The 27,739-nt window shown below is 33.0% G+C and overlaps 3 protein-coding genes across 4 annotated transcripts; 2 read left to right on the plus strand and 1 right to left on the minus strand.

The window, feature by feature from the left end:
* Nucleotides 1-2,741: 2,741 nt before the first annotated feature.
* Nucleotides 2,742-5,805, plus strand: LOC107419611 (protein FLX-like 4). 2 transcript variants are annotated; one of them, XM_016028363.4, is made up of 4 exons: nucleotides 2,742-2,923; nucleotides 3,831-4,468; nucleotides 5,089-5,228; nucleotides 5,308-5,805. In XM_016028363.4, the coding sequence occupies exons 2-4, from the start codon at nucleotides 3,918-3,920 to the stop codon at nucleotides 5,538-5,540; spliced, it is 924 nt and encodes a 307-aa protein (XP_015883849.3). In that variant the 5' UTR covers nucleotides 2,742-2,923; nucleotides 3,831-3,917; the 3' UTR covers nucleotides 5,541-5,805. The 2 variants fall into 2 exon arrangements, with proteins under 2 accessions (XP_015883849.3, XP_024924668.3); XM_025068900.3 differs by having other exon boundaries at nucleotides 3,896-4,468.
* Nucleotides 5,806-15,371: 9,566 nt separating this feature from the next.
* On the minus strand, nucleotides 15,372-16,895 carry LOC107419159 (tetraspanin-15). The gene is made up of 2 exons (XM_016027902.4): nucleotides 16,203-16,895; nucleotides 15,372-15,709 (listed from the first exon to the last, which is right to left on the minus strand). Exons 1-2 carry the CDS (start codon nucleotides 16,860-16,862, stop codon nucleotides 15,413-15,415), a joined length of 957 nt encoding a protein of 318 aa, XP_015883388.3. The 5' UTR covers nucleotides 16,863-16,895; the 3' UTR covers nucleotides 15,372-15,412.
* A 3,671-nt stretch (nucleotides 16,896-20,566) lies between these two features.
* LOC107419781 (cytochrome c oxidase subunit 6b-2) lies at nucleotides 20,567-25,422 on the plus strand. The gene is made up of 4 exons (XM_016028590.4): nucleotides 20,567-20,722; nucleotides 22,347-22,435; nucleotides 22,554-22,635; nucleotides 25,100-25,422. Exons 1-4 carry the CDS (start codon nucleotides 20,714-20,716, stop codon nucleotides 25,151-25,153), a joined length of 234 nt encoding a protein of 77 aa, XP_015884076.3. The 5' UTR covers nucleotides 20,567-20,713; the 3' UTR covers nucleotides 25,154-25,422.
* The last annotated feature ends 2,317 nt before the right edge of the window (nucleotides 25,423-27,739 follow it).

Genomic DNA, 27,739 nt, shown 5'->3' on the forward strand with positions numbered 1-27,739 from the left:
GCAACAAATCCTCTATGCCACAACCTTAGAAGCATGGTCAAGAAAACTTACACATAAATAAATATATTGTTTTTTTAATAGTTGTTTTAAGGACCATTATCAGAAGAAATAAACAACATACTATTTTTTTAATCCAATTCACAACAATTGTATATTAATTTTAGAGATTAAAAATGCATCATAGAAATTTTTTTTAAAAAAATGGGCTTTTAAGACCAGTAAAATTTTGCTTGAAAATGTAGAAGTCAATATTCTAAACATGTAAAGTAATTTGACATCTAGGAAGGTGTTTGTACAGATGAATTGTTGCTAGGTCTGTTGTCTTTAATTTGGAGACTACTTATATACAGTAGAAATCTAGTTAAACATTTGTCATATAAATGGGTTCTTAAAAAATCTATACATTATGATAATGAATATTTTAAATATATGACAAACACAACAATTCACCAAAAAGAGCTAAACCGTAAAAATTTTGATAATCATATAATAAATTGAAAGAAAGTTAAAAGAAGAAATTAATGACAGTGAATAATAAATTAGTTAATTAATAAGATATGGTCTTATAGGAGAATAATAAAAAAGAAATATTTTAGGGGTGGGTTTGGAGTGTAGTCAATCTTCAGGACACCTTGCACCAAACATCAGATATATATGAAAATTCTATGGTGAAGACGGTTCGCATGAAGACCGCAGTATTAGTGACGGTTTTCCATAATATCGAAGACGGTTTCTTAGAAAATCGTCACCAATACTATGAAAAATCGTCACCAATACTGTGGTCCGCATGAGTACCGTCCGTACCATAGACGGACTGTATTTATATATATATATATATATATATATATCTGTGTGTGTGTGTGTTCTTGATAATCAGAAAACTTTTTAGAATAAGTGATAGGAGATTAATTACCCTGAAACAAAAACCTTCTGTTGTAAATAAATCTGCAATTGCTACATTGGGAGGTAAACTAATTATCAATACGTCTTTGCACTACATCTAAAAAAATAGGAAAAGAAAAATCGGAATACATATAAAATATGAATAACATAGTTTATTAAAATATTATAATTTGAATTCAAAAAATATTTTACAGAATGAAATTGAAAAATCATTAATATGTTATTTTTATTTTTATTTTGGGTTATTACTATATCTAATCTTTTTAAATTGCTCATAGATTTGTGTATCATTATTATACAAGAAGAAAATTGAAGATCTGTATAACCCAAAAAAAAAAATATATATATATATATATATATATATATGAGAGAGAGGTATTACCAAGAAATTTTGAAATTTTTCTGTGGATACAGTTTATTGTACCAAAGTATCCTCTCTTTTTTCTTGATTATTCCCACTGCTAAAGCCGACAAAAATCTTTAAGGTTAATGGGAGAGAAAAAAAAGTGAGATTGTGGTATTTATATCTCCTATCCAAATGTCTACAGAAATCTAAAATGTGATAAAGTCTAAAAAAATTATTAGGTTTTGAATACCATCAAACTGTTTTAGACTTTTAAAATTTTTTAATTAAATTCATCATGACATATATAGATTTTTTAAAGTTTGTACTAATCTATATTAAATATTAAAAGATTTTTGTAAAATCTTTAAAAAATTAAATATCAGTAGACTTTTCAAATTCCATAACTACAAAATTAATTAAAATTTCAATGAAATACAGCCTCCTAAGAATTAAAAGGATTGTCCATATAGGGATATGTTGGTGGTAAAAACGACTTTTTTTTTTTTTTTTTTAAACAATGATCCAAGTGGTCAAATTTAAATATGAAAATTTATTTATTCTTTTTTTTTTTCTAAAAAAAATACTATATCAATAGCAGATTTTTAAATGAATAGTGAAGGTATTATAGTCTTTGCAAGAGACAAATAACATATAGGTGTTGGTGAAAGAGTGGCTCTAATTACATTATATCTTTTTCTATCTACACTTCACTTTTAGTGGTATTTTTATATTCCAAACTATCAATTACTAGAATATCTATAATTAATAAAAAAAAAAGGCCAAAATATTCATACCACACTTAAAAAAAAAAAAAAAATTACATTATTAAACTTGGTTGAAATGAGTTTGTGCTGTATTCATATTAAAATTTTCAAGTTCTAACACCATTATGCCAAAAAGTTGTAAACTTGAAATGTTTAAACACAAACTAATTGAAAAAACTAACATGTAACTTGTTAATGACATGTTAAGCTTATATGTTGAAATGTTAAAACTCAAACTCATTTTTCAAGGAATAACATAAGAAATAACAATGCCAAAATAATATTTACAATTATCAAATTTGTTAATCAAATTTTTTATATTTGATGAATTAACATTATTTCATTGCTTTTACTTCATAATTAATGAAGTACTACGCCATTAAATATCAAATATTTAGCTAATAAATTTGGTACATGTGATATTGTCTATTTGAAATTAGATGTCTAACAAAGTAGCAACTGGCCAAAAAAACAAAAAAAAGAAAAGAAAAGAAAAAAAAAGAAGAAAAGATAATAAAAAAAATTAATCTAAAGAAAATGATGATGATACTGGACATGGCAAATGAATAATGTATACAAGTGGCGTGAGTCAATGTCTTGATGGTTAACATTGAATAAATGAACCTTAATAAAATAAATAAATAATTAAACATAAATTAATTAAATATTAACATATATGGCATTTTTACATCGAATATAATAGATTTATTTGGTAGCTCCGATAATACTTGATACATCCAATAATAATTATAATAAAAATAAAGTTAAACTCCAGGTCAAGGTGCTCTCTCGCGTCTCTGCCCCTAAAGAAGGTTCAATCTTCTTCGCTTGTTACTCGGCATCGGAAGCCATCCATGGAAGATTCGTCTGCCATCTCATATTAACATAATTGACCCCCGAAAACCATCTCGTAAGTTTCTTTGAATTTTCTCTCTTTGCATAACCGTCTTTCTCCTTTTGATTGTTTGGACGATCATTACCTATTTGATTTTGTTTCTGGGTTTGTCTTTTTCTCTTTTATTTAGTTTTTTTTTTTTTTTTGAATGCCATTGAATGTGTTTCTTTGGTGTTGGGTTTCGTTTGGATTAAGTTTTGGAGCTATGTCTCTGTTTTTCCATATCATTCAGTTGCCCATTTTTATTAATTTCTCCAATTCTCTTACCTTTGCTTCTCTCCTCGAACTTGGGCACTTTTTCATGATAAGATTACAGTAAATGACGTATTATGTGCAGTTAATGGGAAAATGTGAAAACTGTTTTTCTTTAGTTTATGATTTTTTGTTGCCTCCCCTGGTGGTATTAACAGTTCTTCAATGTGTATGCTCGTTATTGAGTTTCGGAAATTTTTTTTTTTTTCCAAATTCCTTTTTAACTCGGTTACTATTTGTCATTCAACAAAAATTTTAGTGGGTCTTTAAGTTTGGACTCTCCTTTTTGATGTTTGTATATTATGCTTCTGTTTGGTCTGTGTTTGGTTCTAGGTCTCCGAGTCAGGGGCAATACTAATCGCGCTATATGCATATTAGAGCTTTTAGATTCTTGGTATTTCATAAAATCCTACAATGTAGTAATCGCAGACATGATGAAAGAATAGCGTTGAGAGGGTTTGTAATGAACTAGGAGTAATTTAAGTGTTTCACTTTTAACTTAATTATTAGGTTCAATAGAGTTAAGATCCTCCAATTTTACTATGTAACTAGCTTAACTTGTTATTTGATGCGTAAAGAATATTATTATCATACAAATACTAGTTGTTTCTCTTATTTCAGTTAAATCATATTAGTGCTCCCTAAAGTTTACCGGTTTCTTTGTTGATAGGTTGACTTGAAAAGAGAGGTATGTGCATTTTGGGACTTTCTGCTAATTACAGCTAATGTGAGTAGGTCCGAGGGTATTGTCAGACAGATGTCTGCAAGACGGAAAATTCCAACTCCTTTAGAAGGACGGCCTATTCAAGCATCAGGGATGCGGCATGGTTACTTCCCTGGATCTGGTCTTGGTGGTGGTCATCGGCCCTTAGAACAGGTAGCTCCTGCTGAAGTGTTGGAAAATAAAATTGCTTTTCAGGCCGCAGAGATAGAACAACTTTCAGGGGATAATCATAGGTTGGCAGCCAGTCATGGAACTTTGAGGCAGGAGCTTTTAGCTGCTCAACAAGAAGTACAAATACTCAAAGCACACATGAGAAGCATCCAGACTGAAAGTGATATTCAGATCCGTGTTTTGCTTGATAAGATTGCAAAAAAGGAAGCAGATATTAGAGCTGGAGAGATTGTCAAGAAGGAACTGCAGCTGGCCCACAAGGAGGCACAGAACTTATTGGCGGCACGACAAGAATTGTCTGTCCAAATTCAAATGGCCACCCAGGAATTGCAGAAAGCCCATGCTGATGTGAAAAGCCTTTCAGATCTGCATGCTGAGCTTGACAGTTTGAGGAAAGAACACCAGAGATTGCGGTGAGTTAAGCCAACTGTTAAAGCTTTTTTCATCATTGTTTCCTTGTATATCTGCATGTAAAGGATGAAACTTCCAAACACACCTTTGATATCGCTCACTGCTATTGTGTTGACATCAATTTTGTTCAATAGATGATGCTTATTTCCTTACTGTTCAAACTTAGGAGTTGGGAGCAAGGTGCTCCTAAGCCTGTTTCTATATTAAGGTTATTAGAAACTAACAATGAATCAGTAACAGACCTTGATTGCTTCATTCTACATTTTTAGGGCCTTTCCATCTTAATACAGAACTAATTAGACAAGTGGCGAAGACCTTGTAGTTAGCTACTCTAGAATATTTATGAGATTGTTGTTGGTGGTGAATATGTTACAAAAAACTTTCTTCTGCATCAATGTATGATATGATACCCAAATTATTTATACCTCTGTATATGACTTAAGACATTCAGTACATCTGGTAGAATGATGTTCAATGTTAGCAACAAATTTTTCATTTACATTGCATGACTAAAATTCATGATCTGTGTGTTTCATTTTCATTCTGTAGAAAATTGTATGGTTTGTTGAGATGATGCAACGGGGTTTGCTAATTTGTTGAATCTGTTTTTTGTTTTAAACAGTGCTACATTTCAGTATGAGAAGGGATTGAACATAGAGCAAGTGGAGCAAATGCAAGCAATGGAGAAGGATCTAATTGCAATGGCAAGAGAACTGGAAAAGATGCATATTGATGTCTTGAATGCAGAGAACAGAGCACATGGTAACATTTTTAGCCCGTCCATGTAGTTGAAATGTTTTTTTACCTAGTTCTCTCCTAATAATTTTTAAATGTCATATAGCACCAAATCTGTACGCTGGTGGATATGGAAATCCGGATTCTTCAAACCCATCCCCGATGCAAGGCAGCACCCCCTATATTGGTAGTTATGGAAGGGCTCATATTAAGAAGGGTATTGGGTCAACAAGAGAGGGAATGATTGCACATGGAAGTGACATTAGCGCACCTGCCCCTACTACTTCAGTTGCTGCTGTCTGGGGAGGTGCATATGACCCTGCACTCGATCCAAGATGAATTTGAAGAAGCTACTCTCTTACAGTTTCTACATTTACCCAGCTCTGTTGATTTTAAAATTTGCAAAGATAGTTTTGCTTGAATGTAAGTTATATGCTAGATCTATTACCAAAGAAAAACAAGTTGTATACTGGATCTCTGTACCCGATAGCTTGTTCATCTAACTTAGAGCTTAAATATTAATTACAGCATGCTGCACAAAAATGTATTAAGCTGGTTTGTTTATTCCAGCTTTTTTATGAATTTGGTTTATCTTAGGTTTACAGTGCATTTATGCTTTTTATTATCGGTTAATTATCAGATATACCTGAAAAGTGATCTGAACTGCAAGTGACATGGAAAGTCTGTAAAGGCCTTGAGAAGTAAAGATGCAGTTGTGTTTGAAATATTAATGGTGGCTAGTTTTTGTTCACTGCTATTCCATCCACTGCTGGGTTGTTCTGGTTTACTACATATTATTTATCTTTATGGCTGAGCAGCAGAAAATAATATACAACAGATTTCGAGCCTTTTCTATAGACATGTTTAACGGAGTCAATATACGCCAAAAAAAAGAAAAAAAAAAATTAAGATGCAATATACGCCAAAAAAAAAAAAAAAATATATATATATATATATATATATATATATATATTAATGCATTTAACATAAAGCAAAACATTCAAGTCAGTACGACAGCTTCTTATGCCTCGTTCAAAGAATGGTTCCTTACCATGAAGACTAGATATCAAGGCTTGGAGAACGAGTCGGGAACTCAAGCAGCGGAGGCATCTAGTCCAATTGTGTGGAAAAAGATTTGGGACATTGAAGTGGTTCCAAAGCTTAAGCATTCCATGTGGAAAATTTTGCATGACATGCTTCCCACAGAGGCTGATCTGAAACTGTCAGCACATCTTCAATGGAGTTATGTGTCAAAGTTGAGCTGATGAAACACAGAAACAGTAGGTCATTTACTTATGGTATGCTTTTGGATAAAGGCTGTTTGGTTTGGTTCAAACCTGAGTTTTCGCATTAACCTAGACTTGCAGTATCAGTTCCCTCACTAAATTAAAGAAACTCTTCACATGATGCAGGAGGACAAAGCTGATGGACTGTCCAAGATGAGCTACCTATGTTATATTTGTTGGTATATTCAAGAAAGAACGAAATATATACATGCATGAAGCTGTTACACCAGACCCCAACATTATTTTGAGACTGGCGAATGAAGCTTATCAGGAATATGTTGGTGTTTGGGCTAATCATGCTACCATGGGCCTGTACCATGCAGAGAGTTGGAAAGGGAGACTAATGCTATCATAGGATAGAAACCCCTTCCAAATGGTTACATTAAGGTAAACTGTGATGGGGCTTTCAATAAATCTAACATGCAAGGTGCAGCTGGTAAAATCTTATTTAGAGATTGGAAAGGACCACCCATCTATAGGAGGTATGTATATTCGTTTGCTTGGTGAGAACGCTCCAAGACCGTAGACCACTATTGAGCTCGACGGGGGGTGCGGGGGCAACTCCATCGTGGTATGGACTGGTTCAGTTTTTAGGTTTATTCCGTACAATATATTTATGCTTTTGGGGGTTTTTTGGCTGTATTGAGTTTTTAGCCGCTTTATTCGCTCATCTCTTGTACCAATCTTTTCAATAAAAGTTTTGCCTCTCTTTGCCCATGGTTTTTCCCGTCAAGGGTTTTCCATGTAAATTTGTATGTGTTTTTCTTTTTATTCTTCTATTGCTATTGTTCTTTTCATATTTTCGTATCAAGTGATATCAGAGAAAGATTTGATTTCGACAATGGCAACTGTAAAGTATGATATTCCGCTATTGGATCGCGACACTAGATTTGTGCTATGGCTAGTCAAGATGCGTGCTGCTCTTGCGCAGATGGATTTGAAAGAGTGTTATTAGGGTTTGATAAGATACCCTTGTCTTGGACTGCGGAGGAGAAATGAGGTAAGGATCATAAAGCCCTAACTCAAATTCAACTTCATCTCTCTAATTAGATTCTGCAAGACATTTTGAAGGAGAAAATTTCCTCTGCATTATGGCTAAAATTGGAGCAATTGTGCATGACAAAAAGTTTCACTAGCAAATTGCATCTAAAGTAGCAATTGTATTTTCATCGTATGTCTGAAGGTATGTCTTTGACTGACCACTTAACTGTCTTTAAGGAAATTGTTGCTGATTTAGAGGCTATGGAGATTAAGTATGATGAAGAGGATATAGGGTTGATTTTGCTATATTCGCTGCCTTCTTCATATTCGACTTTTAGAGATACGATTTTCTATAGTCGTGATATTCTTACTTTGGAAGTGGTTTATGACACTTTGTTCTTTAAGGAAAAGATGAAGCAGTTTGTACTGGGATCCGAGACTCAGGCAGAAGGTCTTGTTATTCGAGGTAGAACGCAAGAGAGGAATTTTGGTGGTGATTGGAGAGGCAGATAAAAATCTAGCAATAAGGAAAAGGTGTGTAGGTACTGCAAGAAGAATGGGCACATTAAATCAAAGTGCTATATATTACAGAATAAGAAAAGAGGACTGCTGCTAATCAAAAGGGAAAACAACTGGACCATTCTGGTCAGGCCAGTATTGCAGAAGACAATTACAATTACAGTGATGGAGAGCTCCTTTTTGTTTCTGATACTAACTATAAACCTTGTGATGAGTGGATTCTAGATTCTAGTTGTACGTTTCATATGTGTCCCAATCGGGATTGGTTTTCAACATATGAAACTGTGTCTAAGGGTACTGTGTTGATGGGAAATAATGCATCTTGTAAGATTGCAGGTATTAGAACAGTCAGGATTAAAATGTTTGATGGAGTTGTTAGGACACTAAGGGATGTGAAACACGTCCCAAATCTAAAAAGGAATCTTATCTCATTGAGTACTCTTGACTCGAAAGGGTACAAGTACACTGGTGAATGTGGAGTTCTGAAGGTTAGCAAAGGTACTCTCGTTGTGATGAAAGGGTAGAGAAAATCTGCCAAGTTGTATGTCTTGGAAAGCTCTACTGTTACAAGTGATGCGGCTGTTACTACGCATTCTTTGTCAGATGGTGATGACACTAGACTTTGGCATATGCATCTTGGTCACATAAGTAAAAATGGTATGACTGAGTTGAGCAGAAGAGGACTTTAGTTAAGCAGAAGAGGACTTCTTGGTGGCCAGAATATTAGTAAACTGGAGTTTTATGAGCATTGTGTCTTTAGGAAGCAGAAGAGAGTCAGATTCATAAAAGGCGTTCACAACACCAAGGGGGTATTTGATTATATACATTCTGACCTGTGGGGACCATCTAGAATGTTTTCTAAAAGAAGTGCTAGTTATATGCTGACCATATTGATGATTTTTTCTAAGAGTTTTTGGATGTTCTTTTGGAAACAGAAGAGTGAAGCTCTTACTACATTTAAAGATTAGAAGATTATGATAGAGAAGCAAATAGAGAAGCAGATAAAACATATTTGCACTAACAATGGCTTGGAGTTTTGTTCCGATGAGTTTAATGTCCTATGCAAGTCAGAAGGAATTGTAAGACACCATACGGTTTGTAAAACTCCACAACAAAACAATGTAGCTGTAACACCCCGTCCCAAAGTACGTCGGAATTTTTTTGCACGTTGACCGAGAGGGTCAAAATTTTGAATTTTTGTTTCGGGTAGAATTTTGCATTGGCCGAGGCACCATTACAAAGTACATGTCATCCTGAGTTCGTAGACTAGTAGCATGTCGAAATCGAAGCTACCGTTTGAAAGTTATGAGTAAAACAAGTTGAGGTCCAAATTGTCCAAGGGGTGCCAAAATTGACGTTTTTGTTCATGCAAAATTGAGCTTTGACTCATGCATGGTTGTGAAGTACTCATCAATACGAGTTCATAGACTAGCGGCACGCCCGATTTAGACATGTGGTTTGAAAGTTACGGACCTGTGAAGTTTTTCCAATACAGCATTTACTATTCATGGATCTATATATGTGTGAACAGTGATGCCACGTGTCACAAAAAGTGGACCCATCCATGAGTGCACAGTAGCACCATGGGCATTTTGACTGGTTGAGGAGGGGAGGGAGGAGAGAGAAGGAGAAGGAGGAGAGAGAAAAAGAGAGAAAAGGGGAAGGACCGGCCAACCGCCGTTCGCCCATTTCCGGCCACCAGAATAGTATACGCGCCTAACCACCATGATCCACCCATCAAAACCGACCATCCAGCCAAAAATCACGGCCAGATCGCCAGCGACGCACCCTGATCGGGGTGTTTTTTGGCGAGCGGCCTGTTTCCTTCTCTAGCCGATTTCTCCCAAACTAGACCTCCGTTTGTCTCATAGCTGGTCCCATTGAGTCACCCATTCCTCAATCTACCTTCCCACCAAAAATCACGATCAGTGGCTACCAGACACGCCGCCGGCGATGACGGGTTTCGGTGACCACTGCGGCTCGTCAGGAAATCGACTTTCCAGCGAGTTCCCAGTTACATCGCCCATCCTTTCCCACTAGTTTCGACCCTCTGAACCTAGATCTGAGGTCGGTTTCTTCGAACTCACAGCGATTTGTGAGATCTGAGGATCCAAAACCCGATACTTTTCCGACGAGATTTCGGCCACCTCGAGTCCGATCTCCGGAAAGTGAGACCAAATTCGTAATCCTTGTTTTATAAGCTTCGATTCGGTATATTACTTGTAAATTTTGGTTGTTGTTTGTGTTCGCTCCCCGGGTACCCATTTGAGAGTTACTCGATTAAAATATTAAAATAATTATTTTTGTGTATTGTGACTATTTTAGGTACACGTGTGGGTAATGGAGTTGATCCTGTAGAGGATCTCGATTGATACACGTGCTTGAGATGAGTGACCTACCTTTAAAACTATTTTAGAGTTATTAATTATATTTATTTTGTGTCAATTTAATATTTAGAAAATATGCTCATGTGGTGGAATTTATTTAAAACTATGGTAATTTGTATTATCAATTTCAGTAGTTTCTATATATATATATATATATATATATGCTTATTGATGCTAAATGAAAGGTTGGTTCATTAAGAAATTCTTGATTATTATTATTGTGATTTAATTGCATTTAATATGCATGAGCAATGTGTTTTCATTTAATTAATTGTACTTGGATTTTAATATTATTTTTGGGCATGTTTCGATTTTAAATATTTCAAAAAAAAAAATGGGTTTAAGTTTGTTGCTTTTAAATTATATAATTATGCCTTTGAAATATTATTTGATTGATTTTATGATTTGGGAAAAATTATTTGTATATTATTATTGGTGGATTTATGCTGGAGATATTAAAGAAAAAACGTGGGACTGTGAATTTGAAAATTTGTATAATTCCCACGGTGAATTTTAGAAAAATTGGATATTTTAATAATAAACTTGGTTATTTGTTTTAGACGCACTCATATAGCATTGGTGTTCTGTACTGTGTATGTGGATGAGCGCGCAAGTTATAATGTCTCCCGTGAGTTTCCATCGGACCGAGGGCAGGTAAGTTTGATATTGGCCATAAGCCGCCCCCCCCCCCCCCCCCCCCCCCCCCCCCATGGCCGAATTAACGGTTTAAGCAGCAGCGCTGTTGGGACGCCAAAGCGATCGTATGCAAGTTTCTCTCTTTAATCTCCCGTCGGATGGTGCTCGGAATGCTGGGTATCGTAGGGCATCACTGGTATATAGTGTGGTGCGTCAAGTATTATTTTTCTGATATAAATTTCAAATCCTAAAGTTCTAAAGCAGCCTTTAAATTAAATGTATTTAATTTATTTTATCACCTATTTCCAATTAGTATTTTCTAAAATGTATTTATTCATATTTTATGTCACTTATTTTAAATTAATGTTTTTAAAATGCATCTTGCCATATTTTTATTATATAGATTGATTGAAGATTTCAAAATGTATTTTATAATATATTTTTACCACTTATTTTATATGATTGTGTGTAATTATTTAAATTATATTTTTGACATTGTTTATGTTAGGTTATTAAATCAAAGTTTATGAATTATATATGGAATTTCACTTTTATGTTATATTTCTTTAATGCAAGTATTTTAAATTATTTTATTGTATTTTATTCGTATTTGGATTATTTAATTATTTATTAAATTAATTATTCCTTAATTTTTGGAGCATAAAATATTGGGTTTTGCGAAAATATTTTAAAAGTGAAACTTTTCCAACAGAGTGAATGGTGAGGGTTTTGAGAGAAAATATTATTTTCAATTAATTATTAATTATTTACTTATTTATTCTTAATTATTGAAGTGTACTATGACTATCGTGGCTATTATAATTGTATATTAGATAGGGTCACTCACTGAGATGATTAGCATCTCATATTTTTTTAAATCCGTTCCCCTAGATACAAGAATTGGTAGACGTTCGTCCGGATCGAGCTTAACCTTCGTTGCTGTCGTATTTCGAGGAGTTCTCTTTCTTTTCATTTATTTCTATTGTAATATTTCTTTCCATCCTTTGTTGTATAACTTCCATACTTAATTGTATCCTATGATGCTCTGTATACTGTATTGGATATATTTTATTAAATACTGCATTAGTTCCCTGTTTAATTTATGGAAGTACTGATTATTGTGGAATTAAATTGTAGTAAAGAGGAGGAATTAAGCGGTATATATATAGAAGTGTGTTTTCAGTGCAGAGAATTTGTGGTAAGTCCAAATTTTAGGGGAGGTTCTGCCGGATTTTCCATTGGAAGGTCTGGTAGGGTTTTTCTGGGATCAAGACTTGTCTAGGGTTCTAGTGAGGGATCTTGGACGGGTCCTGACAGTAGTAGAGCGAATGAATAGAACTATAATGGGGAAAGTATGATATATGCTTTCTAATGCTGGTTCACCAAAGTCGTTTTGGGCTTAAACGACTTCTACAGCTTGTTTTCTCATTAATCAGTCTCCTTCAACTGCTATTGACAAAAGGACTCATCTAGAGATATGGTCTGTTACTCCTGTTGATTACTCTGATTTGAAGATTTTTGGATGTCCTGCCTATGCTCATGTTGATAATGGAAAACTAGAACCTAGATGTGTTAAATGTGTTTTTCTAGGTTATAAGTCTGGTGTTAAGGGATATAAATTTGGTGTCCTAAAACTAGTAAGATCATAATTAGCAGAGATGTTGTTTTTGATGAAAATGCTATGCTGCGAAATTTGCCTTCTAGTGACACTTGTGATACAAGTTAGCAAAAATCAAGTACACAGGTGGAGTTTCAGATTGGGTCAAGATCTATGTCAGAGTTTACACCTCAACCTGGTTCAGAAATACATGGTAATGCTGTTTCTACACCACCACCTCCAGCACCACAGCATTCTATTGTTAAAGACAGGCTTAGAAGAGATGTTAGATCTCCACAAAGATATGCTGAGCCTGATTTGGTTGTCTATGCCCTAAATGTAGCAGAGAGTATTGATTCAAGTGAAGAACCTTCTACTTATTCAGAGGCAGTTAGTTATGACGATTATAGCATGTTGATGATTGTTATGCAGGAGGAGATAGAGTCTCTACATAAAAATGGCACATGGGAATTGGTGAGATTGACCAAGGGTAAAAAAGTTATTCGTTGCAAATGGATGTTCAAAAGAAAGGAAGGGACACATGGAGTTGAAGAAGCCAGGTATAAGGAAAGACTAGTAGCAAAGGGTTGTAGTCAGGTTGCCGGTGTTGACTTCACAACTATGTTTTCACCAGTTGTAAAGCACAGTTCAATTAGAGCTTTGCTTGGTATTGTGGCTATGCATGATTTTGTGCTTGAGCAGTTAGATGTGAAGACAGCATTTTTACATGGTGAACTTGAGGATGACATCTACATGTAACAACTAGAGGGCTTTGTAATTTCAGGTAAAGAGGACTATGTGTGTTTGTTGAAAAAGTCCCTTTTATGGCCTGAAATAGTCTCCTAGGCAATAGTACAAGAGGTTTGACTCATTTATGATCTTTAACGGTTTTAAGAAATGCAGTTATGATAGTCGTGTTTATTTTAAAAGGAGTGATGATGGGTCATTTATTTACTTACTCTTGTATGAGGATGACATGTTGATAGTAGCCAAGGATAAGAGAGAGACAATAAAAGTCAAAGCCCAACTTAGTAGAGAGTTCGAGATGAAAAATTTGGGAGCGATGAAGAAGATTCTTGGAATGGAGATTCTTAGAGATAAACAGGAAGGCAAATTGTTTCTAAGTTAGAAATGATATAATGAGAAAGTTCTTAGTAAGTTCAATATGTAGAATGCAAAACCTGTTAGTACATAATTAGCAGCTCATTTCAAGCTTTCATATGCTTTATCTCCATAATCAAATGATGATGTTGACTATATGTTTCGAGTTCCATATTCTAGTGCAGTGGGATCACTCATGTATGCTATAGTTTGTTCATGTCCAGATTTGGGATATGCAATTAGTGCAGTTAGTAAATATATGGCGAATCCTGGTAAAAACATTGGAAAGCAGTTCTGTGAATTTTAAGATACTTGCATAGCTCTTTTAATGATTGTTTAAGTTTGGGAGGACCAGAGATGGAGTCATTGGGTATGGAGATTATAATTTTGTTGGAGACTTAGATAAAAGAAGATCTCTCACAGGCTATATGTTTATTATTGGTGGTTGTGCTATCAGTTGGAAAGCTACTTTGTAGAATACAATTGCATTATCAACTATTGAGGCAAAGTACATGGCTATTACTGAGGCTTGTAAGGAAGCTATTTGGTGAGCTTAATGATGATTTGCAAATTACCAAAATCTTTTGTGACAGTCAGAGTGCAATCTTTCTCATGAAAAATTAGATGTTTCATGAGAGGGCAAAGCATATAGATGTCTGATATCATTTTGTGCATGATGTAATTGCTCGTGGTGATATTGTTGTCAACAAGGTGAGTACTCATGATTATCTTGCCGACATGATGACCAAGTCACTTCCAGTAACCAAGTTTGAGCATTGCTTGGGGGTTTTTCGGCTGTATGGAGTTTTTAGCCACTCTATTCGGTCACCTTTTGTATCAATTTTTTAAATAAAAGTTTTGCCTCTCTTTTCCTATGATTTTTTCCTGTCAAGGGTTTTCCACATAAATCTGTGTGTGTTTTTGTTTTTATTATTCTGTTGCTATTGTTCTTGTCATATTTTCGTATCAAAGGGCAAGCAATATACCACGCCATTCTAACAGCACAAAGGATGGTTCAACAATATCATTTTGGAAATGAACTGCGCCAGTCTTTACAAAGCCATTACTGTTGGCCCCTCTGAATGTGCTTGGATCATTAAAACTTTGTTATTAAGATATAGTTTTTACTTTTTATTTTAAAACGTTTAAACCTCATTATAATATTCTAATGGTTTGACCACTGAACTAAGGTTTGAACCTTAAATATTCTCAATGGTTTTATCACTGAACTAGATTTAAAAATATAAATATAGTTTGTTTTAGTGAAGAATTTCAAGACATATCTTTATACTTTTAGTACCTAGATCTTGCAATAAAAGGTGCTGATTAAATTGCCAAAAGGGACCTCAGAGATTTGCTGCGTCTAAACTAGGACCCGACGAACCAGCCATCTCTTGTCCCTATCTTATACTCCGATCTTGCATTTCTCTTTCCAAAAAAAGTTTTCGTTTGCTCAAAAAAATTGATTGACATCCATCCTTGGAAATAATGTTAAATTCGTTGGATATATATTTATATATTTGTTTCTCATTACTTTATTTTACACGAGAAGAGAATACACAACCTTGAGAATGTATGGTAATTAACAAAATTTACTTCAATTAAAAAAGGACGAAAAGGTTGTTATTACAATGAAAATAAAAAGGGAAAAAAAAAAAAAAAGCTTGAAGTAAATCAAAAAGGTAAAATTATCTGAAAAAATAATCAAAAATGAAAACGCTCCAACATGGTAGCAAAGAACAAGAGCAAATGAGAAACAATAAGCAGCAAGGCCATGAAAAAGAGGAAGATGCCAAGTTTCCACCATTTGCTCTTCAAAGTCAGATAAAATCCTCGTTTACAAGAATTGCAGTTGTAGCACATTACGTTTGGGTCGTTTTCCCACAAATCACAGTCGGCATCGTACGGATATGATCCATCCACCGTTCTCCTTCTCTTTTCCCAATATGTCGCATTCACATAAACCATTCCACACGTTGTTGGTGGTCTGCAGCATCCATGCTAATTCCATTCCAACCAACCAACCGACAATATTATTCACAAATTAACATTTTATATATATATATATATATATATATATATGTATGTATGTGTATATATGTTGCTATACTACTTTCCTTATTTTCTAATATATATAATAACTTATACACAATCCCCATATCATATATATAGCGTAAAAGACATATTTTGATCCTAGATCTTTAACAAAAACTAATTAGGACTTAGTTGTAACATACCCTTATCATATGTTAAACATATACTCTATCTATTGGAAAACTTTTGTCTAGAATTATCCGAGAACACATCACACTAAAGTTGATATGATGTATAAATTGTGTATAAAACGTTACACCAACATATTCTTGAACAATTCTAGACAAAAAGTTTCTAAATAAAAGAATTAATATTTATGCCTAGATTCTAGTGAATTTTATATTTATTGTTAGAACTATTATTAATAGTTTGTCCATGAAATAACTAGATTATTACGTACCTCAAGATATGATAATTTTGTGGAGGGAAAACTATAGGATTTGACTGTCAACGATCTGAACACCAAATCCCTGCATGCTCCATTATCATAGAGACATGTTTCGATATCGTTCCAAATGTCGTCGTCGTAGATTTTCGATTTCAGCCACATTGGCGAACCAACAATGCTCCTGCTCTCCATCTTGTACGCTCCAACAAGAGCAAGTCCCATGGTGAGCATCACAAGCAATGGAACCATGACCACAAGAAGTCCAGGCATTGGAAACCGAGCCCTCAAGAACACGAAACCGTTGCTAATCACGAAGATGGCAATCAAACCGATTCCTATACCGAACTGCAGCTTAGGCAGTCTGAGCAAGCTTTCGCATTCGTAATTTCTCATGTAAAACAGCCACACAACCGAGGCGAGTATAGGAAGGGAAAGAATGAATGTGAGAACGGTTGACAAGCCTGCCAAATGCTTTCCTTGTCCTGGTTTCTCTGCTGCAGACATATTGTTAATTTTGTTGTTGTTTTCTTCAATGGCCACCACCTGATCTTTAGCTGCTTTTGCTGCTCCTTCTTCAACTGTTACAGGAGGGTTGGCATTTTCTGTAGCTTTGCTGTTGTCTTCTGCTTTCTCTACTGGTACTAGTTCCTTGGAGTTAGCATTTTCTGTCATGTTGGTGATGAATCATTAGATTTGTATTTCCCCTCTTTTCTCTCGAAATTTGTGACTACTTAGTCAATAAATATTAAATATATATATATATACACATATAAAAACAAAAAAAGGAAAAAAAATGGCTGATCATAAGGTTTTTGATGATACAAATATTTGTCATTGTGGGGATGAGATATTTAAGGGAAGTTTGAAGAGATTGGATGAGAGATATTAGGGAAGAAATAATCTAATCCTTATAACTGAAAGATTTTGTTTTACCCATTATGTATTAGTTACAGTCAAACTTCTAACTGCTACTAAATACGTATGTACAAATATGTATGCATGTAGTTACACGTCGATGCAAGTATATAAATGTATAATAATATTTTTCAAAATGATATTAATTACATGGCAAAATCCAGTACCAGTTTTGCAAGGCTTTTTTAGAGCTAAATTTGCAAAAATTGCAATATGTCATGAGGTCATGACTCACAGTAGAGACGATAATAATGCATGGTAGTACTAGCGCTTTCGTATTAGCAGGCAAGACAGTTACATAGTTTCTTTATTTGTAATATGTCCACAACGTTTCACTAGTTTTTAGCCAAAAGAATCTGTACATCCTATCCAATGATTCACATCATCTACATTCTATAAACATATTATATATATATATATATATATATATTATAATATTATTCAAAATGTTATAAATAAGGTAAATCCTCAAATCTATATTCTATAAAACACTCCACCTAATATTTTAACAGTCTAAAATTTCGAGCTATGGATGAATAAATATTATTACTCATTTTTTAGACTACGTTTGATATAATATATATATATATATATATATATATATATATATATATATCTATGTATTAGCAATTTTATCTTGAAAAGCACTGTATTTTATATTAATAATTGAGTAGAAAGATGCAACAATATATATATATATATATATATATATATATATATATATATAATTTCACATATCATTCTGGACTCATTACAAATATTACATTGGAAAAATTATAAATAAAGAAAATTGAACATTTTCTATCCTACTTGAATTTTCCGGAGCGCACTAGCTGTATATTTGTAGGGTGCTTATATTTTGAGTCCATACCTCCTGCTATTACCAAATTAAAGCAGAGAAAAGGGAAAAACAAGTCCTTTTTTAAATCACATAATTTCCTTTTCACCTGTAATATTTCTAAATGTCCAGGTATAATTGATAGAGGTGAAAATGATAAAGATGCAACAAATTAAAGTAAAATGCGAGTAAATTAGACCTTGTAAGATTAAACCTATTATATGTATTAATTAGTAAAATGTATGAGGATTAAAAAATTGTATGATGAAATGATGACTTAGCTGTCCTCAAGGAAATTTGAAATGAACTATTTTAAAACTAAATAATACTAGATATATAAAAAATCTACCAATACATTTAGGAAGTAAAATAATATTAACATTTTATTTATTTTAAAATTCATATAATTTAAATGTCAATAATTAAATTTTTAAGTTTTCTTGAAGAAAAAGGGAAAAAAAAAAAAAAGAAGTTTGAGGATTTGAAATCATATGTGCGATTGTAATAAGTAGAGGAAAAAAACATAATTATTTCTCGTCTCACTTTCTCTCTCTCTCACTCCCTCTCTGTGTCACTCTCTCTTCTCTCACTCTCTATCCTCTCTCACATTTCTCTCCCCTAAATTTTGGATGTAAAATTGGGAGTAAAACTAAGTTTTTTCTATTGGCTATAGCTTTTTCATTACTCAAAAACTCTATTTGAATACTAAAAGCTTTTCTAGTAACAAATATAAATGTTTCATTCCTTGATCAATGAGTATTTATGGACTAAAAAAAGATTTATTATGATATTTTAAAAAAAATTCAAATTTTAAACTTCTTCTAAAAATTCAAAAATTGGCATTTAAAGGAAGTTAAAATTTCCTTGAATGAATATATTTCTCTCCAATAATAGCCTTGGATTCTTTTAAAAAGTTACAAATCTTTAAAACGTTAACTACTTTCATCCAACACCTAATAACTTTTGAATAGAAGCTCCTCTTTTAATAAATGCATTCACAAAAATCTACTAGGAAATGCTCTTCCTAGAGAGCCTCTGCCAGTCAAAGGCTAAATATTATTTTTTTTTTTTTCCACGTGAGTATTGTATTAACCAAACACAAGGAAAAAAAAAAAAAATCCCTCTGATATTTTTTTCTTTTTCATTTTCCTCTTTTTTCTATTTTATATTACTCTTTCTCTCCAAGCTTTTTGAGAATCCAAACATAGCCTTAAAAAATAAGTATAACCAAACATAAGCCGATAAAATAATTATACTTCATATATCTCAGTAAATTTATGGGAATATTTTATTTACATCTTGTTGAATTCGGGATAAATACATAAATATCCCCTAAGTATTAAATAAATCATCTACACCTCCTAGAGACGATTTAAATTATTCTTATACGCAGAATAAAATTAAATTGTCTTCAAAAGTTCTATTCTTATTTTTCTTTTTGCAATGATTAATTTGAAGGCTTCTTCAAAATTTTTTTTTTCTATATTTTTAATTAAAATTTATTTAAACTATGTCCTTTTTTTCTTTTTTTTAAAAAAACTATATGATAATTTTAATTACATAAGTTTTTTTCAAATAATTTATATATTTGACAAATACATTTAGTTAAATATAATTGGAATATTATAATATATTTTGGTAAATATTATTGAAAAATTATAATATATTTAGATATATTTAGTTAAATATATTTGATAAGTTATAATACATTTAAATACATTTAGTTAAATATAGTTCATAAATTATCACTCAATTAACAATTATATTAGAATTATCACATTTTTTTTTAATTGAAACTATCACGGAATTTACATTAAAATAGTCAAAAATATAAATTAATATAATTTTATGTCTTCAAATTAATTTTTGCAAAATCACAAAAAAAAAGGAAAAAAAGAATAATAAAACATTTAAAGACTAAAAATATAAGGGTAATTTAGATTGCTAGGGGTCTGAATGATTTATTAAAAATCTAAAGGATGTTTTATATCTATCCCAAATTTTACAATGTATAAATGAAATATTTTGTAATTTATTGTTATCTTTACTATCAATCAATTTTGCTTTCAAAACTGCCCAAGAAATTTAATTTAAATTAAGATTAATGTGATTGCTTTAGTATACCAAGTTTCAGAAAAATAGTATCATAATTCATTAGAATTCAAAATTATAATCGAAAATTGATAATATATTTAAATATTGAGCTCTATTATTAGTGATAACTACTATTTTATATGATAAATTTTAATTGAAATATTTAATTTTATTATTTTTTATTTAAAAATTTTAAAAATAAATTTTTTAATGATAACCATTTTAATTATCATTTGACATATTAATTCTATTAGTGTACATTCACCAAATAGTAATTTTTTTTAGAGATTTTCTATATTTTGAATAATAAATATTTCAGATTTGGAAATTACCATCGTTAAGCTGTCCTTTAAAAACAAGAAAAAAATCAATATATGCATAATTCATTGTTGTCCCCCCCCCAAAAAAAAAAAAATCTATGCAATTATTCATTTTAATTTTTATATGTATTAATTAAAATATGGAACTGAAAATAAATATAAAGTTTACTTTTAAAATAATATTATTTTATAAAGATAAAAATGCTAAGGGCCGAATATGGCACGTGGATCTATTCGATAAAAGTCACTGGACGAACCGGAGGGAAAGAGCGCCTCATTCTTATATATCGGAACTCTCTTTCGTGAGAACGGAGAAAAACAAACCCAAAATTTGGTATTCATTTTTCCGATCAGTCATGGCCGAGGTAAGCCTCCACGTGCACTTTTTTTCGTTTAAGCTCTGCTTGTTTCCTGAGAAATTCGAAGGGAAAAAAAATATTATACATTTTGTAGGTCACACTTCCTCGTTTCATAATTTTGAACATTTGTGTTTTCGCACCAATAAAATAATAATTACAACAACCCTTACATACATTAATGTTGTTTTTTTAATTCTATCGTTTAGGTTCATGGCATTTGGATGAGTAGGTGATTGGAAATTCGGTTGGATTTCGATAATTTTTTTAATCTACGTCTGTTTGGGTTTGTCCTACATGATTTGTGTCGTTTTTAATTATGAAAATTTGATTGGATTGCTAGAAAACTGTTTGATTTACGGCTCTTGTATATTTTGTCACGAGATTTTGGCTAGTCAGATGTTATATATGTGAAATGTGAGTCAATTTGATGAAATGCCTAAGGACGTTAGAACCTTGAATTGTTTTTCTTTCTTTTTTAAATAAAAGGATAATCTTTTTATTGAGATATATAGCATTTAGTGGAAACTTCATCCGACCTTTTACATAGTTTGGGTAAATTGTTGAGTTTTATAGCGGTTGTCAACTACCAGAGGTTTTGTCTAACTTGGCGGGGTTAATTTCCATCTTAGTTTGCTAGATTTATATATAACATGATTGTTCTGGACATTGTGGAAATGTTAGTATTGTTTTTTGAGAAAATTTTTCACACTAGCTTTGCTTTTTGAATTGTTTGTCTCTCTAGGTTCTTTATTTGGTTTCTGGGCAGGATTACTGAATTTCTTGGAACTTTTAATATTAAAGTTCTTATGATTTGAATCTAACAATTGGTGCAGTTAATTACATTTACAGTGTGTTTGGAGAAGGACTTGGAAGATTGAAAACTAAGAGAATGATAATGGCGATTGCTTGAAATCTAGTTTTGTGTAAAAGTGTTGTTTGTTGGTTGCCAACATTTTCCATGTTAGGTTTTTTTTCTTATATTGTAATGTTGAATAACTCAAGAGAAAGTGATTAGCATCACTCATTTTGACTCAAAAACATCCACTTAGAGCAAAATTACAAACTGATCAACAACAATGTAATAATTGAAAGTGGCCAGATTGTTGGTTTTCTTTTATTTATTTCTACATGAGTTTCAGGAGAAAGGGATTTGTAACTTGCTGCCTAAAATAACTGCATTGATATGAACTGGATTTCCTAATTGATTTGTAAATCCTCATTGTATTTTGAGGATCCCATGTTTATGCAATCAAATGCAGAACTTACGTAAAAGATATAAACTTCTGCTCAAATGAAAAACCTTCATAAATTGACCCTATTAACTCAGCAATGACCTTGTGAGTTTTGTGAAGTGTGTTTTCTGATTCTGGTCACTAGTTTGTGTTTTGTTTCTAAGACACTTGTTCATCCCTGTAGGGGTATTTACTGGGTGAGGTCCAGGTTTTTGTTTGACTAATTCCTTTTTTTATGGTTGGCTTATCTAGAGACAAAGCGTGTGACCCACTTAAAATACCATATATATCAATAACTCTAAAACCTCTTTTCAACATCTACCCATAGCAATTGCAGCCATTGCAGTCTCAGTTATGTTTATTTACTTAACATTTATTTTTTCTGTCATTGCTCTCAGGTTGAGCTGAAAACAGCACCTGCGGACTTTCGGTTCCCTACAACAAATCAAACTAGGCACTGTTTCACTCGTTACATTGAATTTCACAGGTGCTTCTCTTGTTCATTTTCTTTTGCAACTCTGCCTCTTCTTCTTTAAGCCATAAAGAATAAATAGATAATTAACAGTTTCTCTTTTCCCTCTTCTTTTGAGATGATATTAATGCAGGTGCTTGGCAGCAAAGGGAGAAGAGTCTGGTGAATGTGAGAAATTTGCTAGATATTATCGTTCCCTCTGCCCTGGTGAATGGGTGCGTATTCTATAGCTTCTTGTGTAGCCTCAAGTGGACATATTATATCATGTCTTTCCTGCTGCTCATAAATGCCATTTCTTGCATGGTTAGATGTCATTAGTTTAGGCAATGATTTTTTGAAGTTGTATAGTACATGAACATAGTTTTGAAATTTTCTGGTTTTATTTAATCTACTAAATAGATATGGATAAAAGGAAGTTTTAGAAGGGATAGGACAAAATTCCTGTTGTATTATGATGAACCCGCATTATCTTGTTGTCCTTGATAATTTTTGAATTTCTTACTCCCATCTTGTATCTTTCATTATGTGGAACCTGTATCTGCCCTTATTGTCTTCTAATGCAAAGTTGCAGTTCACATTTTATGATTTAGGTATTTTGGCATCATTAATGCGTGATAGGTGCTTTTGTTAGTTAACTTACCAGTTACAGATTCATGCCCTTTAAGTAAGTAGCTAATGCAAGGGATGAAAAGGAACTTCCAGATTTGCTCGTGGTATTTGAGTTGCTTTCCTATATCATATCCTGATTGCTAGAGTATCATTGATTGCTCTACCTCTTCCATTACTTTTTCTTTTGATGTAGGACTTTATGGTTCCATACTTAAATTGGTGAGAATGAGCAAATGCTACCATAAACACTGACATGGGATGGCATTCTAGAATTAAAGATGAAACCTGCCTCTTCTGTTTCTATTTCAGTTGCTTTCCTATATCATATCCTGATTGGTGGAGTATCATTGATTGCTCTACCTCTTCCCTTACTTTTCCTTTTGTTTTAGGACTTTATGGTTCCATACTTAAATTGGTGAGAATCAGCAAATACTGTCATAAACACTGACATGCAATGGGATTCTAGAATTAAAGATGAAACCTGCATCTAGAATAAACTCTGGTCATTATTTTGATGGGCAAGGGTTGATGATGTAAAGCTTGAATCAACTTCTTCATGCATAGCATAGCACTAGGTTGGCACATTTGATGCTTTCTGGAATTCACTTCCAGATCACCATGTTGGCACATTGATCTAGACTCTCATCATAGAGAAATTTACAGTTGACTGGGTGGAGTTTGTCATGAAAATTTTCCTGCTGGACCAGCCTTACATTGATGCTCTGACTAGATGCAAATGCAAGCAAATACAGACATGCCTGGACTTGTCTTATAGTATAATGAACAAAAAAAATGAAGATATCTACTCAATTCATTCTACCCCTTTCCTAGAAAGAAAAGAATAGAGAAAAATTTATGTCTCAACAAATCACACGTATACTTTCTGAAGCTTAAGCCGCAAGTTAATTAGTAAGAATGCGAAATGAGTAATAATATATTTAATCTAAAAGTTATTCTTGATAATTACCCATAATTGCTACTGGTAATTTGTTTTGTTTATTAGAACGTTGGTGATGACCTCCTCAGGATAAGAGACATAGAGCTAAAAAGAGAGCCAGAAAAGGATCTTTCATGTATAATCCTGCATAATCTCAAATGTTATTGGTTCCAGTTCGAAACTGGCTCTGATACATACACCATATCAGCCATTCAGCCTTGGCCCTTCCCATTGAAAAACAGAGTGCTTCCATGGTTTGTTTCCATATAACAAAACAAAGGTTTCTCTTTTAATTACTCGATAATAGTTTTTCAATTCGAGGGTATTTTCTTTCCCGCCAAACTTTTTGCCAAGTTGGAGCTTTTGTTCTCAGTATGACATCAATAATCTTCCTTTTGGTGTTTCTTGACCATTTCGACTGGTTTTACCTTGCATTATTACTGTCAAAGCTTCCCACTCTGCCAGCTTTTATTCATCTAATATGCTGCTCAGTATAAAGTATTTTATTTATTTGATAAATCAGTATAAAATATTTTAGTGATTTTTGTGAATTGTCAGTATAAAGATCATAGTTTGTAGATTTTTTCCTGACTTTTTAATGTGTTAAATTAAAGTTGAGAATTCACCATTAAGTATAAATTCATGAAAATAGTTATATTCTTGAGTTCTTTTATTTTTGGCGAGCATGAGTAAATGTATTTGGGCACAAATAAGCTCAAAATGTGTACGTTTAAAATTAGTTACCACTTGGTAGAAATATACCAGAAAATATGTTTGAATAATTATGAGCTAGTTGGATTTACTTGCATACTAGGATATCGATTATCAGTCTTTCTTCCCTTATAGAACCCATATCCACATTGTTAATCACCAAGGTTACACATAATAAAAAGCTTAATATTACAATCGCTATTACAATTACATGTAACATGTTATTCTATTCAGCTATATTTTCATTGTGGAGCTGCTTATTTTTGTGTGATTTCTTGACTATAACTGCCTCCCAATGTTGTTTAAGATTGGACGCATTTTCCCAGTGATTGGAGTGGTGTCAATTGTATGAAAAATAGAAATTTGACCGTTTATTTCCATTATATCTAATATTTGTTTTCCATTGGGCATCATATCTGCAGGTGGATAAGTGGAATGAACAGAGGGAGAATGGATCTTTTCCAGGCCCTCTTTGATTGCACATCGGCACCCAGATGACCTCTCTTTGAAAAGAAAAGTTAGATGATCTTTTTTATTGTTTTGAAGTTGAAGATGCATGGTATTTTGTCTGGATTTTACTGAATAAATAAGGCAACAATTAAGTTCTCATCAAATCTGTTGAATATCTGTGCGTCATTTGTTGCATATGGACAAGTTATTCATGAACTTGAGATGGACCTGACAATTTTTACTGATGTTCTTAATTCATGCTTTTTATAATACGCACTCTTCTCTTTTCTCTTCAGCTTCTTGCAACCGTACCTTTTTTTGGTTTAGTTTGTTTATATAGCAACCAGAGCAGGATCGATCTTACAAAATTTCGAATGCTGAACGATTCGAAAATACCTCTGAGTAACTGAGTTAGGATTGTATTACAAAAAATAAATAGGGAGGATTCTGGAAAGAGTTGAGACGTAGAAAGGAAACTATGGGGGCAGAGTTGTTGTGGTGTGCATGATGCTTGATGGATTATGATGCATTTTATTTACAGGTGTTTTGGGTAGGGTACTAGGGTTAGAATGAGAGATATAATGAGCTTATATTAACATTTCGTATCAGCATTTGAATATCAAATGAGTATGATTTTAAGACACCAGGTGATGAAAAGAAGCAAGTAATATTCTGTCCGATTTGGTGGTATTTGGGGCGCTAAATGGTGAATATACCAGCAATCTAGCATCGACATGTGATGATAGTATGGAATTTCTCTATTTGTTTTATAGCACATGGGAGGAGCAACACAATTTTGTAGATAGTCCAATTCTTCAATTTCTTGCCTACGTTTTGAAGACATGCCCAAAGACAACCATCTGTACGACTGTGGTAGCTAAACCTGCTCAAAAATCCGGACACCACTCTTTTCATCAACCATTTTCCTCCACCGGTTAAGACACATTTTTCTGTGCTCTTTTAACATTCCTTTCTCTGTCCCTTTCTTTTTGGTGTTTGAGCGGTTGAGCTGACTTTGGACTATTGATGTATACCATTCCATCTTTTTCACTTTTAATGGTCCATCTCCATTCGAGTATATATACGACTTTCCTTATCATTATTTGGTGTATGGTGGTGTTGTTTTGCATGGTTTAACAACTTTTTGTGTTTTAAAATTTGCGTTGGAGATGGTGGCTAGTTTTAGAACTTCAAACACGCAAAACGGTTGCAAAAATTTGGTCCCAAGGAACCTCATTAAAATTCGGACAGCACTTGCCACCTAATTTATATTCCTATGCTGTCTGAAATAAGAAATATCCAAAAGCTAGAAAAATTAGGTAGTATATTTTATCGTTTTCTATAACAATATAGCAAAACAAAATAAGTAAATAAAGCAGGATAAAAAAGAAATAAATAATATTAAATAAACTTGTGCATGTGTGTAGTTGTTGGGATGTGATAATAAAAACATGAGTAAGAAAGGTTTTCATGTCGACCACCAGACCAGCTGTTGCGTTGAGATGAAGCGGCATAAGAAACAGAAAGCAATTCACATTCTCACCAGCTTTACCCTTATAATGGACAATGAAAGCATATTGCAAATTTGCAATTGCCATATGGCATAGTTTTTTACCACCTTAATTCAAACCAGGGAATCACTATCAGTAATTAGTTGCCAACAACAATAATCCAACAATAATCACTATCAGCTTTACCCTTTTATTTTTGGTTTTTCTAAAAACGACAATGATATGATCATTGATGTGAGAGGACCATAATAGTAAGCAATTTTTTTTTAATTCACCTACCACCGCACGAAGAAAAGAGAATCAAATTAAAATACGCATCGTAGGAGAAATGTCCTAATCTGGTTGGTAATCCTTGATTAGCAGAATATAATGAAATCGTGTCGGCGAGCCACGTGTTGAGGACAGATGGAGCATAGAGAGGTTATAGAAAGCAGCAGATCAGATCACGGCTAAGTTGAAAAATTGGTCAAAGCTCAGCATAAAACGGTAACGTGGAAAGCGTAACGGCATTCTCTTCGCTATTCTCATTGGGAAAGGAGGAGGCTCTGCTAGTCTCATTGGGAACCGTACAATAAATGCAGGTTCACAGACTCACAGCCCATACCCCACCCACGTTTTCATTTTGACCGTGAAATTTTAAAAAAACCAAACGGTTGATCCATTTTTTGAGACCTATTTAGCGTCCCCTTAGTTTAGTGGGGTCCATCCATGACTTAAAATTTTAATATTGCTTTAACATTTTTATTTTTATTTTGTGGAGGTGACATTCAAATTTCAAACTCAAAATGTTTTGGGGATTTTAACATTTGTAGTCATGAACAACGGTCATGATCAGATGTCATTATTGTCATATGAACTATGCCAAAAATATTACCTAAGCCCATGTCAATTAATAATTCCCAAGTTTATCAAATTTATATGTTTTATGATAATAAATAGCACTCATCTTTTGCATCAAAATATTTACTGCATAGAATGTATAAATTTACTCATATACAATTTTTTGTAGAATTTTATTATCTATCACTGTTTGTTACAATCACCAATACATACATATAGCAATACATACATATAGCAATTGAAAGAACATTTAATTTTAAT

The sequence above is a fragment of the Ziziphus jujuba genome, chromosome 1 (genome assembly GCF_031755915.1).
Source record: "Ziziphus jujuba cultivar Dongzao chromosome 1, ASM3175591v1".
NCBI classification, from domain to species: domain Eukaryota; kingdom Viridiplantae; phylum Streptophyta; class Magnoliopsida; order Rosales; family Rhamnaceae; genus Ziziphus; species Ziziphus jujuba.

Excerpts from the sequence above, each read along its gene's own strand:
- LOC107419159 (XM_016027902.4), bottom strand. The coding sequence starts at position 16,862 with ATGACAGAAAATGCTAACTCCAAGGAACTAGTACCAGTAGAGAAAGCA. Across the intron at positions 15,710-16,202 it reads CAAAATTATCATATCTTGAG|CATGGATGCTGCAGACCACC; the intron begins GTACGTAATAAT and ends GAATGGAATTAG.
- LOC107419611 (XM_016028363.4), top strand. The coding sequence starts at position 3,918 with ATGTCTGCAAGACGGAAAATTCCAACTCCTTTAGAAGGACGGCCTATT. Across the intron at positions 4,469-5,088 it reads AAAGAACACCAGAGATTGCG|TGCTACATTTCAGTATGAGA; the intron begins GTGAGTTAAGCC and ends TGTTTTAAACAG. Across the intron at positions 5,229-5,307 it reads TGCAGAGAACAGAGCACATG|CACCAAATCTGTACGCTGGT; the intron begins GTAACATTTTTA and ends AATGTCATATAG.
- LOC107419781 (XM_016028590.4), top strand. Across the intron at positions 22,436-22,553 it reads CGTTACATTGAATTTCACAG|GTGCTTGGCAGCAAAGGGAG; the intron begins GTGCTTCTCTTG and ends ATATTAATGCAG. Across the intron at positions 22,636-25,099 it reads CCCTCTGCCCTGGTGAATGG|GTGGATAAGTGGAATGAACA; the intron begins GTGCGTATTCTA and ends TCATATCTGCAG.